The 14398-nt window shown below is 42.8% G+C and overlaps 1 protein-coding gene across 1 annotated transcript; it reads left to right on the forward strand.

Moving 5' to 3' along the window:
* Positions 1 to 2421: 2421 nt before the first annotated feature.
* On the forward strand, positions 2422 to 11928 carry Sele (selectin E). Its single transcript, XM_021173048.3, has 14 exons — positions 2422 to 2523; positions 2856 to 2939; positions 3412 to 3795; positions 4297 to 4404; positions 4872 to 5060; positions 5732 to 5920; positions 6023 to 6211; positions 7166 to 7354; positions 7753 to 7941; positions 8035 to 8211; positions 8829 to 8939; positions 9766 to 9787; positions 9889 to 9958; positions 10914 to 11928. Exons 2-13 carry the CDS (start codon positions 2903 to 2905, stop codon positions 9941 to 9943), a joined length of 1839 nt encoding a protein of 612 aa, XP_021028707.1. The 5' UTR covers positions 2422 to 2523; positions 2856 to 2902; the 3' UTR covers positions 9944 to 9958; positions 10914 to 11928.
* Positions 11929 to 14398: the final 2470 nt, after the last annotated feature.

Below are 14398 nucleotides of genomic sequence, written 5' to 3' on the forward strand. Positions count from 1 at the left end.
TGGTAGCTCACCCTAAGCACCTCTTCCATTTGTTCAGCACTGTCACAAGGCATCTCTGCCCATCAGCTTTCCAGTTTGGTCAAAATTCTGATACCTAAGGAAGGGATTTCTTTTTTTGATTTTTGTGAATGTTTGGTTTGTGTGGTTTGGTTTTGCTTTGTTTTAAGACATGCTCCTGTGTAACCCAGACTGGTCTTAAACTTACTACATAGCTATGGGTGACCTGGGATTCTGATCTTTCTTGCCTCCACTTTCTAAGTCCTACAGATGTTTACCGTAACACCCAACTCTTGTGTGTGCATGCATGTGTATGTGTATTTGTGTATGTGTGTGTGAGAGAGAGAGAGAGAAAGAGAGAGAGAGAGAGAGAGAGAGAGAGAGAGACAGACAGACAGACAGACAGACAGACAGACAGACAGAGACAGACAGATGACATAGATACAGAAGGTGAGCAATAATCCCCTCCTCTTGTCCTGAGCTTCCTCAGGGGTTCTGTTTATGGCTCCAGCAATATGAGCAATGAGAGAGCAAGGCTATTGGCTCCCACTGTCCACCTACAGGATTTTCAGGTCTAGTTTCAGGGGCAAGACATAGGAAATATCTTGGAGGGATGCAGGATGCTAGCGTGAGTGGATGTGCACTAACACACCTCTAATTATGTTTGTGTTCATCTTTAGATAGAAGGTACACGAAGCCCCCTTTACTTACAGATCTCTTCTACTGCTTGCTCTTTTCTTCCTTCCTTCCTTCCTTTCTTCCTTCCTTCCTTCCTTCCTTTCTCTCTCTCTCTCTCTCTCTTTTGTTTTTTGAGACAGGGTTTCTCTGTGTAGCCCTGGCTGTCCTGGAACTCACTTTGTAGACCAGGCTGGCCTCAAACTCAGAAATCTGCCTGCCTCTGCCTCCCAAGTGCTGGAATTAAAGGTTACCTTTCTTTCTTATATTAAGGTCTCTACCTAAAGCTCTCTGGTATAATCTTAGAGTACACATTTTGCTCTTTTGCCTTTGATCAGGATCTTTTGGCAAATGTGGCATAGAGTCAGCCACTCCTTCCAGGCAGGGCACAGTTGTCTTGCTTGCTGTTTTTTCCTTTCCAACTTGCTTCCTTTATTTGAGCAAGCCTCTCCCTGTGGCACCCCTTCCCTCTTATTTGCTGTCCTGGGTCTTTTTCCTGCCCCTAAGCATCACACCACTTGGTAGAGAACTTCAGTGATCAAGACACTTCAGGAAAAAGCATGCAAAGCCTGGGGAGTGGGGAAGAGCAGAGACCTCAGTATGGGCATCACAGCCGAAGGCACCGTGATCTGGGCAAGGGAGAGGGACCTGGAAATCAGTTGCCTGGGATTCAGCAATGTTTCTCCATGCAGTTGGATGAAATAAAGCCTGGAGAAAGAGAGAGAGAGAGAGAGAGAGAGAGAGAGAGAGAGAGAGAGAGAGAGAGAGAGAGAGAGAGAGAGAGAGAGGATACATAGGTAGATAGATAGATGATAGAAAGGTAGGTAGATAGATGGATTTATAGATGATAGATAGATGATAGATAGGTAGATAGATGAATAGATAGATGATAGGTAGTGAGATGAATAGATTGATCATAGATAGATAGATAGATAGATAGATAGATGATAGATAGGTAGATAGATGGATAGATAGATGGATAGATAGATCGATGATAGATAGATAGATAGATAGATAGATAGATAGATAGATAGATAGATAAAACCTGGTTCCTTAATTCCTTCACCTGTACAACAAGGATAGGGTACACATTTACAAATGATAGAATCAAAGCAACACGGATGAGCATGGCAACATGAATAAAACATGGCACAGAGGAAGCACTCGGCACCTTAGCGTATAATCAGCGGTCTAGGTTACTAAGCAGGTACTGTGTCACTACAGATACTGTATCACCACTGTTGAAACGAGAAATCTAGTATGAATAGAACATGAGAAGAAACATGTCCATGAATGACTCCCCTGCACCACAGTGCCTGTTAGGATGGGCTAAGGTAGCAGTGACTGAGCAGAAACTTGGCACTGATGTATGTATCATCAACAGTTATACACAAGAAAATCGAGAGTAACAGACCATGGGTAATAAAATATTCTTAGCTTGTTTATCTTTGTGAAACCAAGTTCTACACTTGGTAATTAGACTTTATAACACAAGACTTAATATCACACACTTGTATCACATTTGGTAAAACTGCATACAAATATAAGAGCCCAGAAAAAGAATTAATTTAGAGGGGCAGAGTCTCTGACATCACCGTGAAAGTGTTTTAACTCGGTGGATATTCCCAGAAAACTTTTTGGATGCGGTTGAGAATTTCCTCTTAGCCAGATTTTGATAATAATGTCCTATGACTCACAGGAAGCCAGCTCCCCTATAAAGAGGCTCCAGTAGAAGCAGTGCTCAGTGGTCCTCGACTGACTACACAGCAAAACTGCGAGAAGAACGGACAGAGAGAAGCAGGAGCAATACACCTAAGGAATCCATCGCCAGAACAACAATTCCACTGAACAGTAAGTGCGGATTCCGAATCAGAGGAGCCTTGGGCCCGAAGTATAGATTTATGTGTGCTCACATATGCAAAAAAAAAAAAGTCATTCTGATTAAAAAAGACCTGTCTAAACTGTTATAGCATTGTAATTAATACCTACATTTTCTCTTTGTTTAAAATGATAGAAATCTTTAAGTCTGCATTTATTCTCCATGCTAGATGCCTGTGAAATAAGGGATGAGGTATAGGATTCTAAAACCTCACAGCTTTGACTTAAATGCTGTTGTAGAAGGATGTGAGAAACCCGCACTTAGAATTTCCTTCTGTGACTAATTCTGCACTTTCTCTCCTCAGGAAAGTTTCTCCAGTCTAGTGCCTGATTGAAAGGAACTGCTGGAGTCATGAATGCCTCGTGCTTTCTCTCTGCTCTTGCTTTTGGTAAGCTGGAGTCACAGGAGACCAGGGACTCTCACCCTCACCCCATTGACTCTTAAGAACAGGATATTTTGTTGTGTGGGGCTGCTCTGTGTGTTATATGGTGGTTAGCAGAACTGCTGACCTCCCTGCAGGGTTCTGCCTTGTGGTGGGAAGGATGGATCTTAAGTGCTTTGTGAAGAGTCGTTCATCTGGCTCCTGAAAGGGGGCTCAAGCAGGTACCACGTAGCATCCAATGAAGTTTGCTTTCTCTGACTTCCAGTGTACTGTGAGGTTGGAGTATAACAGTGTGGTTGTCATAAGGCACCACCAGATAATGGCACACAGTGATATATAGAAATTCTAGCCCCTTGAGATGATCCTCTTCCTACTTTTAAAAGCAATAGTTTGAACCAACAAAAGGGCCCAATAAGCCAAAAGCAAGACAACATGATTCAGGACTAAACTTTGCTATCTCTTTCTTGACTCAATCCAGTTCTCCTCGCTGGAGAGAGCACAGCTTGGTACTACAATGCCTCCAGCGAGCTCATGACGTATGATGAAGCCAGTGCATACTGTCAGCGGGACTACACACATCTGGTGGCGATTCAGAACAAGGAAGAGATCAACTACCTAAACTCCAATCTGAGATATTCACCAAGTTACTACTGGATTGGAATCAGAAAAGTCAATAACGTATGGATCTGGGTGGGGACCGGGAAGCCTCTGACAGAGGAAGCTAAGAACTGGGCTCCAGGTGAACCAAACAACAAGCAAAGAAATGAGGACTGTGTAGAGATTTACATCCAACGAACCAAAGACTCGGGCATGTGGAATGACGAGAGATGCAACAAAAAGAAACTGGCTCTGTGCTACACAGGTATGAAGTTTCCGCATGGTGGAAGGCTGGCTCTGTATGAAAGCAGCCTGACAGATTGAGAGTTGTGTAAAGGAATTGGTCTCTACCAGTTTTTTCAAAGAGATGATTATAAGTGATTTTAATAGTAATTGTATCTCTTAGTACTGATTTGTGTGAGTAGAGGCAAGAACTATATATATATATGTGTGTGTGTGTGTACTTATATATGTATATATAATAATTCTATCAATATATAGGGTATACATATGTATATATATACATATATATACACTTGCATAAAATATGTGTTTTAGTTGTTTGTAGCTATTCTAATGTGTATTTATTACCACCAGAATATACAACAGATGAGACTGGAACTTGGATCTGGCATGTCAATCAAAATCTTGAGCACTAATGTCATTAGTGTCATCTGGATTGCACTGATTCTAAATTAAAAACAAACAAACTCATGATGAACACCATACTAATTGACTGTCCTCATATGGACTGTGTTTTCTGTAGCTTCGTGTACCAATGCATCCTGCAGTGGTCATGGTGAATGCATAGAGACCATCAATAGTTACACCTGCAAGTGCCACCCTGGCTTCCTGGGACCCAACTGTGAGCAAGGTAAGTCTTGTCCTCACCTGTTCCTTCTCCAAGATGGTAACACCCTCTCCTCCTCCAGATGGCTTGTGATGGCTTGTCAGTCAGGCCCATGTGTTTCCTCTACTGAGTAAGAGTGATATAGTGGCTGAGACTATGAGATCAGACCCTCCTGGGTCAAACTGCAGACCTACTACCCGTATTACTTATGGCACCTTGACAAAGTAGTCCTGTAGGGTGACTGACTATTCCAGTTGTCATGAAACTAAATAACATCATGTGGCAACTAGCTGTAGCTTAGCGTTTTAAGTTCCAGAGAACGACAAAGATAATAATAGAAACTGTTTCATGGTCTGATGGTTCCATAGAGCCTGGACCACAGGAAATGTTCAATGGGCGATAATTATGGTGACCAGTGTTCCTCTCTCATATGCAAGGGGAGAGATGAGCAGACGTGTGACTTGATTCGTTGTTTTGTTTTGTTTTTTCAGCTGTGACTTGCAAAACACAGGAACACCCTGACTATGGAAGCCTGAATTGCTCCCACCCGTTCGGCCTCTTCAGCTATAATTCCTCCTGCTCCTTCGGCTGTAAACGGGGCTACCTGCCCAACAGCATGGAGACCACAGTGCGGTGTACATCCTCTGGAGAGTGGAGCGCGCCTGCTCCAGCCTGCCATGGTAACTCTCCCAAATGCAGCAAACCTCTTCACTCCTCCTCATTGCCTTAGCTTTTTATCCAACTTGTAAATTTTTCCAATTCTGTGGAAAACGTGTTCTCTCTCTGGTACCTGTTTGGTTTAGCATAGGATTTTTTTCCACTTTTTTTTTTTAATGGGTATTTCTGATATCCTGGTGACACGTAAAGGAAGGTGTCACGGAGAGAGTGCAAATACATCTAGACAGCATCGTAACTTTCCCGGTCGGCTCTCCCATGCAATAGGACCTTGTTTAGCTCTCTGTATTGCTCAGGGAGCACAGCAATCTTAGTTCTCTGGAGCAACCGAAAAGATTAGCTGCTCAGGTCTTTTGTATGCTAATATTGCTTTTAAGGCGAGTCATGGATCTTGATCTAGAGGCTACAGGTTTTGTTGTTGTTTCCATGTGTAGTAAAATAGATCCGAGACCACCCAGCACAGTTAAAGTGAAAATTAATGAGAAAAGATGAAAATGTGAATAGTGTAGTAAAGACTTAAGCATCTGTTATGGATCTGTTATCTATAACTGGCACAGGAGTTTGGCTTATGCCCTTTGAAGATGGCCTCACCTTCTTTGACAAACCCTAATTCAAGAGAAAATGAAAGCCTCTGTTTTCTTTGAGTAAAACTCTCTCCTCTCTTTCATCTCCTCAGTGGTTGAATGCGAAGCTTTGACCCACCCTGCCCATGGAATCAGGAAATGTTCCTCCTCAAATCCCGGGAGCTACCCGTGGAACACGACGTGCACGTTTGACTGTGCGGAAGGGTACAGGCGAGTTGGAGCTCAGAGTCTACAGTGTACCTCGTCCGGCATCTGGGACAATGAGAAGCCATCGTGCAAAGGTAGGGTTCTTCCAGGCTGAGATTCATCGAATTCTCCTCCTCAACCAAGGCTTGAAATGGGCAAGCCAGCTTCACTAATGCGGATGGGTGCTTGTGTTACAGCTGTGACCTGTGACGCCATCCCTCAGCCTCAGAATGGCTTTGTGAGCTGCAGCAACTCGACAGCTGGAGAACTTGCTTTTAAGTCGTCCTGTAACTTCACCTGTGAGCAGAGTTTCACGTTGCAGGGGCCAGCGCAGGTTGAATGCAGCGCACAAGGGCAGTGGACACCACAAATCCCAGTGTGCAAAGGTGAGTGAGAAACTGTCTCTTCTAATGCTTTCATTTCTTTAAAAAAAAAAAATCTGTCATCTTGGCCACTGGCAATGACATCAGGTATCGTCTGTTAACTATGATACATACCAATTATGAGGGCAAGAGAAATACCTCTGACATTGATTTAAAAATAAAATACATAGCCAGGAAGCACGACTGGATGCAAGTAACATGAGGAAATGGTTTTCTTGTGCTTGTTTCTAAAGTAGGGTATATTATATATTAATTTACTGGCATTGGCGTAGAGTCAGAATTAACACATGAGAAATCCTGTTTAAAATGTAAAATTCAGCACAATGAAGGTACTGCTCAGCCCTCACATTGTATCACTCGCTTCTGAAGTTCCAAGCTAGCAGTGATGACAGTAGCCCCAGCTTGGTGTCTGTCACCTACGAGGATTGTTTCGACACAGACATAGAAGCAATACAGTGTAATTGTCTTTATGGTAAAAGCAAGAATGTTCAGGCGAGTAGTTTTCGTTATCCAGCTCTGGCATCATTAGAGCTAAATTTTGTATTGAGTGAGTTTTAGGGGCAAAAATGCCACAACGCCAAACTCAAGCCAAGAGCAGGCAAACCCTGCATGGAAGACTTCTTTTTCTCTTTCCTCTTCTGGCAGCACTTGGAAGCAGTCACAGCCCGTGCCATGCTCTTCAGTGATATAAAATCCCATTAACCTCACTCTGCACATCAGACCAGCATGGAGGGACCATATTCCTGCTAATAGTTGCCTCGAATTAGGCATCGTTATCATGGAGAGATAATATGTGTATCACATAGGGAAACACAGCCGTTTTGCCAGAAATTCACAATGAAGAACCATCTTGAGCTCTTTATGCATAGCCTTGTGCCAGTTGAACTTGGCTATCGAATGACAGATGTTCTCCAGTCTCAACCATGGTGTTTTCTCGCCCTTTCTCTGGTTTCTCAGCTGTCCAGTGTGAAGCCTTATCTGCACCGCAGCGAGGCAACATGAAATGTCTTCCCAGTGCTTCTGGACCTTTCCAAAATGGGTCCAGTTGTGAGTTCTCCTGCGAAGAAGGATTTGAATTGAAGGGATCAAGAAGGCTTCAGTGTGGTCCAAGAGGGGAATGGGATAGCAAGGAGCCCATGTGTTCAGGTACATGCTTTTTAAAAACTCTCTCTCTCTCTCTCTCTCTCTCTCTCTCTCTCTCTCTCTCTCTCTCTCTCCCTCTCTCTCATTCTGTCTCTCTGTCTCTCTCATTCTGTCTCTGTCTCTCTGTGTGTGTACTCCAAGACCCATATGTGGAAGTCAGAGGACAACTTGTCAGAGTCGATTTTCATGTGGGTCCCATCATATGGGTCCCAGGAATGAAATTCAAGTTGCTAAGATTGGCAGCAAATGCCTTTATCCCCTGAGCCATCTCTCTGGCCCCTGCAGACATACTTTAGATTTTACTGTAAGATAGAAGCTATTGAACATCTTTGTGGCTTGGCTACCCTGTGACACCTGCTATAGCCCAATGCTTATACCTTGGAATGGCTTCTCTCTTCTAGCTGTGAAATGTGATGATGTTCCTTGGCCCCAGAATGGCGTCATGGAGTGTGCTCATGCTACTACTGGAGAATTCACCTACAAGTCCTCATGTGCCTTTCAATGCAACGAGGGCTTTAGCTTGCATGGCTCAGCTCAACTTGAGTGCACATCTCAGGGAAAGTGGACCCAGGAAGTCCCCTCCTGCCAAGGTAACACTGAGTTCAGACTCTCATGACACACATTAACTTCGTGGTTTTGTGGTATGGGTTTCTTGACCTCCGCTATGGGCATGTCCTTTGCAGTGGTACAATGTCCAAGCCTTGACATTCCGGGAAAGATGAACATGAGCTGCAGTGGAACAGCAGTTTTCGGCACAGTGTGTGAATTTACATGTCCCGATGATTGGACACTCAATGGATCTACAGTTCTGACGTGTGGTGCCACGGGACACTGGTCTGGGATGCCGCCTACCTGTGAAGGTAAGGCACTGATGGATGGTGGTTGCCTCGGGGAATAGAGAGAAGAGGGGTGTTATGTTGCTAAGGAAGCTAACTGTCCATTATGTCCAAATCAGAATGGTAGGTCATAGAGATGGATAGAAAGACAACAGAAAATGATGTCTGTGGACGAGGTAGAATGTTCTGTTCTTCTCTGACACCCCCTTTTCCTCTCCAATGCTCACCACTGACCCCTGCTGTTATGATTTATTCCTTGGTCCTTCTCTGTTCTCCCTTTCTCTCCTGTTATATCTCCCATTTCTGCTCCCTCGTAGTGGGATTCTGATCATTGAAAAGGGGAGATCTAGAGACAAAAGGAGGAGCAGGAAATAAGTGTGTGAGAGAGAAGGCAGGGGTAGTTCAGCGCTAACCGAGGTATGGTGACGAAGTGCCAAAGAGCTTTACAAGGCTACGGCCTAACTGGGAGCACGATATGCAGCCTCAACGGTGGTTTGAGAGGAGTTGATTAAATCTTCAATGACAGTAATAAATTTTCTGCTGATAGTAATAAATATACAGAGAAAAGGCCAAATGGCAAGGCCGAAAGACTCGAAAACCAAGCGTTGCTTATACTGTCTCCTCCCAATTTGTTTCCTCAGCCCCAGCCAGCCCCACCCGTCCCTTGGTAGTTGCACTTTCTGCGGCAGGAACCTCACTCCTGACATCGTCCTCATTACTCTACTTGTTGATGAGATACTTTCGGAAGAAAGGTAAATTCAGGCATCCACTCCAAAAATGAATTTGAAAATTGTATGTGTGTGTGCGTGTGTGTGCGTGTATTCCCCCTCGCTGATGAGCTGTGACCACTTAAAATTTTTCACTAGAATCTATAGAGGAGAACCTACTTATTAAATAACCCCCCAGTAAATAGCAATGGAATCAAGCAAAAGTTTCAGGACAAGGATTGATAATTATTCAGCTTGATGTTGAAAGTTTTAGGAAACCCATGTTGACTGTGATAACACTGCTTATCTCTAGGGGGCGCTACTCACGTAAAATTCCATGGTGTACTTGGAGATGGTCAATCAGAATTGTAGAGTTATACCACGATTCTATTGGGAGCATAGGTGAAATGCTTTCAAGTAACTGAAAACATTGCTTGAAATAGTCTAAATTTGTGTGTGTGTGTGTGTGTGTGTATAAATAACAAGGATAATATATCAGGAATGCACACACACACACAGAGGAATAGAAATAGGAAACATACCCACAGTTCCTTTGATCTACAGAATATTTAAATGTTTTTAATTAAAAATTGAAATTTAGACATTAGGAAATTCCATGTAAAACATGGATTTTGGATTTCTTAGGAGAACTTAGAAGAATCAGACAAGATGAGCATGCAGCTGTTTTCTGGTGTCAGAAAGCTGCTGTGGTCTTTGCATATTTCGTCCTCTGCATTTTGCCTTAATTGCTACCAAATGCTTATTACAGAGTCCTGTAATACTGAGAGTGTAAGGCCAGATGAGTCAAGTCAATTAATCTGATTTGCTTAAAACTCATTATTCCGAACTAATAGTTTTCTTTCTCTTGCAGCAAAGAAATTTGTTCCTGCTAGGTAAGGTGAATTCTTGTATAAAGCATGCTATTTAATACATACATTTTCCCCTCTGCATGTAGGAAAGCAGTGCTTCACGTCCTTTCCTTGTGTTTCCACAGCAGCTGCCAAAGCCTTCAATCGTTTGAAAACTACCATGTGCCTTTGAACATCTAGGTTCAAAACAATCAGGTATGACTTGGGCAGATCGTGTGAATGAGAAAAAAATCTCCCTTACACATAGTGCTTCTCCTTGACACCCTCAATCAAGCCTGCCATTGGCTTGAGAGAGTCCCCATTTGATGATAATTTATAGAAAATTGTTTCTCTCTCTCCCTCCCTCCTCCTCCCTCCCCCTCCCTCCTTCTTCTTCCCCCTCCCTCCTTCTTCTCCCTCCCCCTCCCTCTTCTCTCTCTCTCTCTCTCTCTCTCTCTCTCTCTCTCTCTCTGTAAGTGAAGCAGCAGAGGTTGGTCTTCCTTGGATCATTTTACTTAGGAATGGTGGTGGTGGTGGTGAATACTAGACCCATTTAGCAATTAGATTTGTAAGCATGAATTTAAGCTAGGGACTGGGAGAGACCAGGCCTCTTCCTTTATTCCTCTGAGATGAAGAACCGAGGCACAGACTTTATAGGAACTTGCCGGAGTTTCCATAGCTACTGTGAACAGCAGCAGTAGCAGGATCTAGAATCTGTGATCCCCAGTGTCCACATTGCTTCTGAGAGTTTGCTTGGGAGGTCAAGTCCTTCTAAATAAAGTGTTTTCTTGATGAAGAGAATTGCTGGTGTAGTGTGGGGCTTAGAGAAAGATTGAACAGAAACTAGATGTTTCAATTTGCCTCTTCAGCTCCCTTCCTTGAGTTTCTTCATTAGCATAGTCCTTGGTGAAGACCAATATAGTTGAACAGTTCTTAGTTAAAGCCCAAGGTGCACAAGAGTTCATTCTTTGGGTTGTATATTCCATAGGGTTTAATGGGTATAACTGACCTATATCTACGATTACAGTGTCATAGAGACTAGTAACTGAGTGGCATTGGGAGTTCATGTTTGGAGCACCTCTGAGACAGCTGCTAGCTGATGGGTGTGCTTTGTTGCTGCTTCCAGCATGCAGGAGACTTGGAAGGCTCTCACACTTGCTTGTATTTGCAGGAACACAAATGCACCGTGGGAAATAGAATGATATGCTGAAGACAGCAGGAAATGAACTGTCTACAGAATCCTGGTCTCTCTTGCCTGCTTAAAAACTGGGATCCTGACTCCATGGATCAAAACTGAGTGACAAGGCCAGCCCTCTACCGGAATGACTCGGTTTCCTCTTTCCTAGTTAGTGACAGGATGAAGAACATGCTGCCACAGAAGGTGGAGGTGCTCTCTTCATGGACCGGGGAGAGCGGGAGCTGGAACAGCAGAATTCATTCTGACTCTGAGTCACTCTAGAATTTGGGAACAGAAACAGTGTTTTATTGCTTTGTTTCTTTCTCTTGTTCCCCACACAGTGTGTCAACAGCTAATTCCAGTATTGTTGTCACAGGCGTAAATAATGTTTATCAGCAGTTTTGAGCAATTGATTTTCTATTTCTATCTTGAAAAAAAAAAGGCAGAATTGCCATATTCTCAGGTTATGGCCTAGGAGTGTCATTACGGGTACAAGGTGCAGATCCTGGTGAATATTACATGTTAAGACTGCTAGGCAGACATATTGGCTTTATCCCCATGGGATTCAGTGGCTGCCGAAGTATTCTTGAACATTGTGTTCTGTGTCCTGGCATTAAAGCCAGCATGAGATCCATCATTTTTATGTCAGCTCAAGGGTCAAAAGGACTTTAAAAAAAAAAATCAGAATCCTGTGGCCTATCACATGGCAAAAGTTACCCTAAATCTTTTATTTAATTAGAAAATCCCTAAATCTAAATTTAATGTTATATTTGCAGTCCACTTACTCTCAAAATGAGAAATTAATAATCAGTGTGAAATCCTGAGTATTTAATGGTAGCTGGTTTTAAGACATGGTACTATCAAAAGAATAGAAAGTGAAGAGAGAGTTTATATATTTGATCCCCCACCCCGCCCCCGCCAAGGTTTGTTTGTTTGTTTTTTCTGGAAGAGAGACCATCCTTTAAGCCAAATGTTCTGATTTAATAAAAGCACAAATGATAAAAAGTACATTTTAATGTATTTAAGAGCATGTCAAAATGTGAACACGCTGTGATTCCTAAAAGAGTGGTTCTTTTACACAACAAACACATGATTCTTATACATTGTATCTAATTCTAAATCCATGGTGAGGTGTCACCCTGTAATCAATGCAGACAATGGACTTTTAAAGAGTAAAGGTATCCAGTGGTTATTTTAGTTCATATGTTCTAGAGGAGGGGAAAGCTGGTGAACACAGTGATTATGTTATGTTACAGAGAATAAAACTCCTAAGCAATTTCACCTGTAACTGGCAATGACATACACTTGGTCTGTAAATGCCAGCTCTGTTCCTGCCAAAAGTGTCCCAACTTCCAAATTAACATATTAGAGAAAGAAATTTTTTGAGAGGTCCTCGATGATTGGTGGCGGTGGAAAAGCCAACAGGGAACAGGAAGTGTGATAGGCATTAGGATGAGAGAGGAGTGACAGAGAGAGAGAGAGAGACTGTGAGAAACTGCACAATGTAAATGGTTGTATATTTTGTATCAGAAATTACTGTGTGAAATATAAATGTGGTCTGTATCTGAGTCCTGATAGAGTATTTTAAATTATGATTTAAAATATTTTATGGTGTAAGAGTATGTATTTATTTAAATATGTTAAACTTATTGTATTCACATATGAGTATAATGTTTTGCAATAAATGCGTTTCTACTTATCTCTGTGGATCTGAGTCTTCTTAACATTTTAATGCATCCAGATAAAAATCTGTACCGCATAAAAATTACATCTTAATTAATTGTGTGCACATGTGCTTGCGTGCATCTGAATTGTCACTGTGAATGTGTGGAAATCAAAGGACAGCTTTGAGGAGTCGGCTCTCTTTTTACACAACATGGGCTTGCGTGGCAAGTGCCTTGACCCAAAACTCCCTCTTTTTAAATGGAATATCAGGTAACCACATACCTAACTCTGCAACATTTCTATTGGCGTAAGTGAAACCCTGCCAGTTAGCGGTTCCTTCACACTCTTTTCTCTCCCCTCCATGGCAATGCTAATCTACGTTCTGAATATGGATTTGCCTCTTCAGCACACTTTATATACATAAAAGTGCACATGACCTTCTTCCTAGCTCTTTTTACTTAGCACACTGTTTTCTAGGGTTCTCCATGGTGTAGCTTGTATCAGCTTTTCATCCCACTTACGGAAAAATTATATTCTCTGTGCGGATTGAGCAGGTATTGTATCTGGACCACTCAGGCCATTGTCACTGAATGTCTTTCCGCCTTTTGATTACGGTGAATGGCGCTGCTGGGGAAGCCCTGAGGGTGTGGTTGAGGCGCAACTTCTTCTCCACTGTCTTCGTTGTTGTTATCTGGAGGCAGGTAACTTAGGAACCCTGCTCTGCTTTTAGAGAAACCTTCCAGCTCTCTCCCATAGAGGCTGCTCCATTTTACAGTCACACCTGCAATGAGAAGGGCTCCAGTGTCTCCACATTCTAGCTTATATTACAGTGGTCTCTTTTGATGACATCAATATTCTAGAGGGTGTGGAATTATATACATCTAGGCTCTTGTGTCCATTCCAAAAGATAACCAAACATTGACTATCTAAAAGAATCACCAAGCCCAAGAAAACCAAGTCTTTGCTGCACGACAGTCTCATTTGCTGTAATTTTAAAAAGTTCATGTTCATTTAGTTCATTGGGTTCACTGAAGTTTGAATTATCCCCTGTCTTAGGGTTTCATTGCTGTGAAGAAACACCATGACCAAGGCGACTTTTATAAAAGACAACTTTTTGTTTGTTTGTTTTTTGTTTTTTGAAACAGGGTTTCTCTGTATAGCCCTGACTGTCCTGGAACTCACTTTGTAGACCAGGCTGGCCTCAAACTCAGAAATCCGCCTGCCTCTGCCTCTCGAGTGCTGGGATTAAAGGCGTGTGCCACCATACCCGGCAAAGGACAACATTTAACTGGGTCCAGCTTACAATTTCAGAGGTTCAGTCCATTATGGAGGAAGCATGGCAACATTCAAGCAGACATGATGCTAGAGAAGGATGCTGGGAATTCTACATCTTGATCCAAAGGCATCTAGAAGGAACGGTCTCTTCCACATTGGGTGGAGCTTGAGCATAGAACCTCAAAGTCCATCCCCTCAGTGACACACTTCTTCCAACAAGGCCACACCTATTCCAACAAGGCCACACCTATTCCAACAAGGCCACACCTATTCCAACAAGGCCACACCTATTCCAACAAGACCACTCCCTCCAATAGTGCTATCTCCCATAGGCCAAGCATATCCAAACCACCAAATCCCCCAAGACTAGATTCATAATGAGGTTCTTCGCTACCAAGATACACATTCTTGCTGCTATTGCAAAGCTTACAACGTAGGCCTGTGGGCAGACGTGATCTAATTTATTATCATTTTGAGCTAGGGCATACATTTTACCGTGGTCTAGGATGCTGATATATATTCCTGATTCTTACGCTCTG

The sequence above is a fragment of the Mus caroli genome, unplaced genomic scaffold (assembly GCF_978045245.1).
Source record: "Mus caroli unplaced genomic scaffold, Mus_caroli_1 scaffold_1, whole genome shotgun sequence".
NCBI lineage: Eukaryota > Metazoa > Chordata > Mammalia > Rodentia > Muridae > Mus > Mus caroli.

Coding starts and splice junctions, on each gene's coding strand:
- Sele (XM_021173048.3), top strand. CDS start 2,903: ATGAATGCCTCGTGCTTTCTCTCTGCTCTTGCTTTTG. Junction 5,921..6,022: donor TGAGAAGCCATCGTGCAAAG/GTAGGGTTCTTC, acceptor CTTGTGTTACAG/CTGTGACCTGTGACGCCATC. Junction 9,788..9,888: donor AAGAAATTTGTTCCTGCTAG/GTAAGGTGAATT, acceptor GTGTTTCCACAG/CAGCTGCCAAAGCCTTCAAT.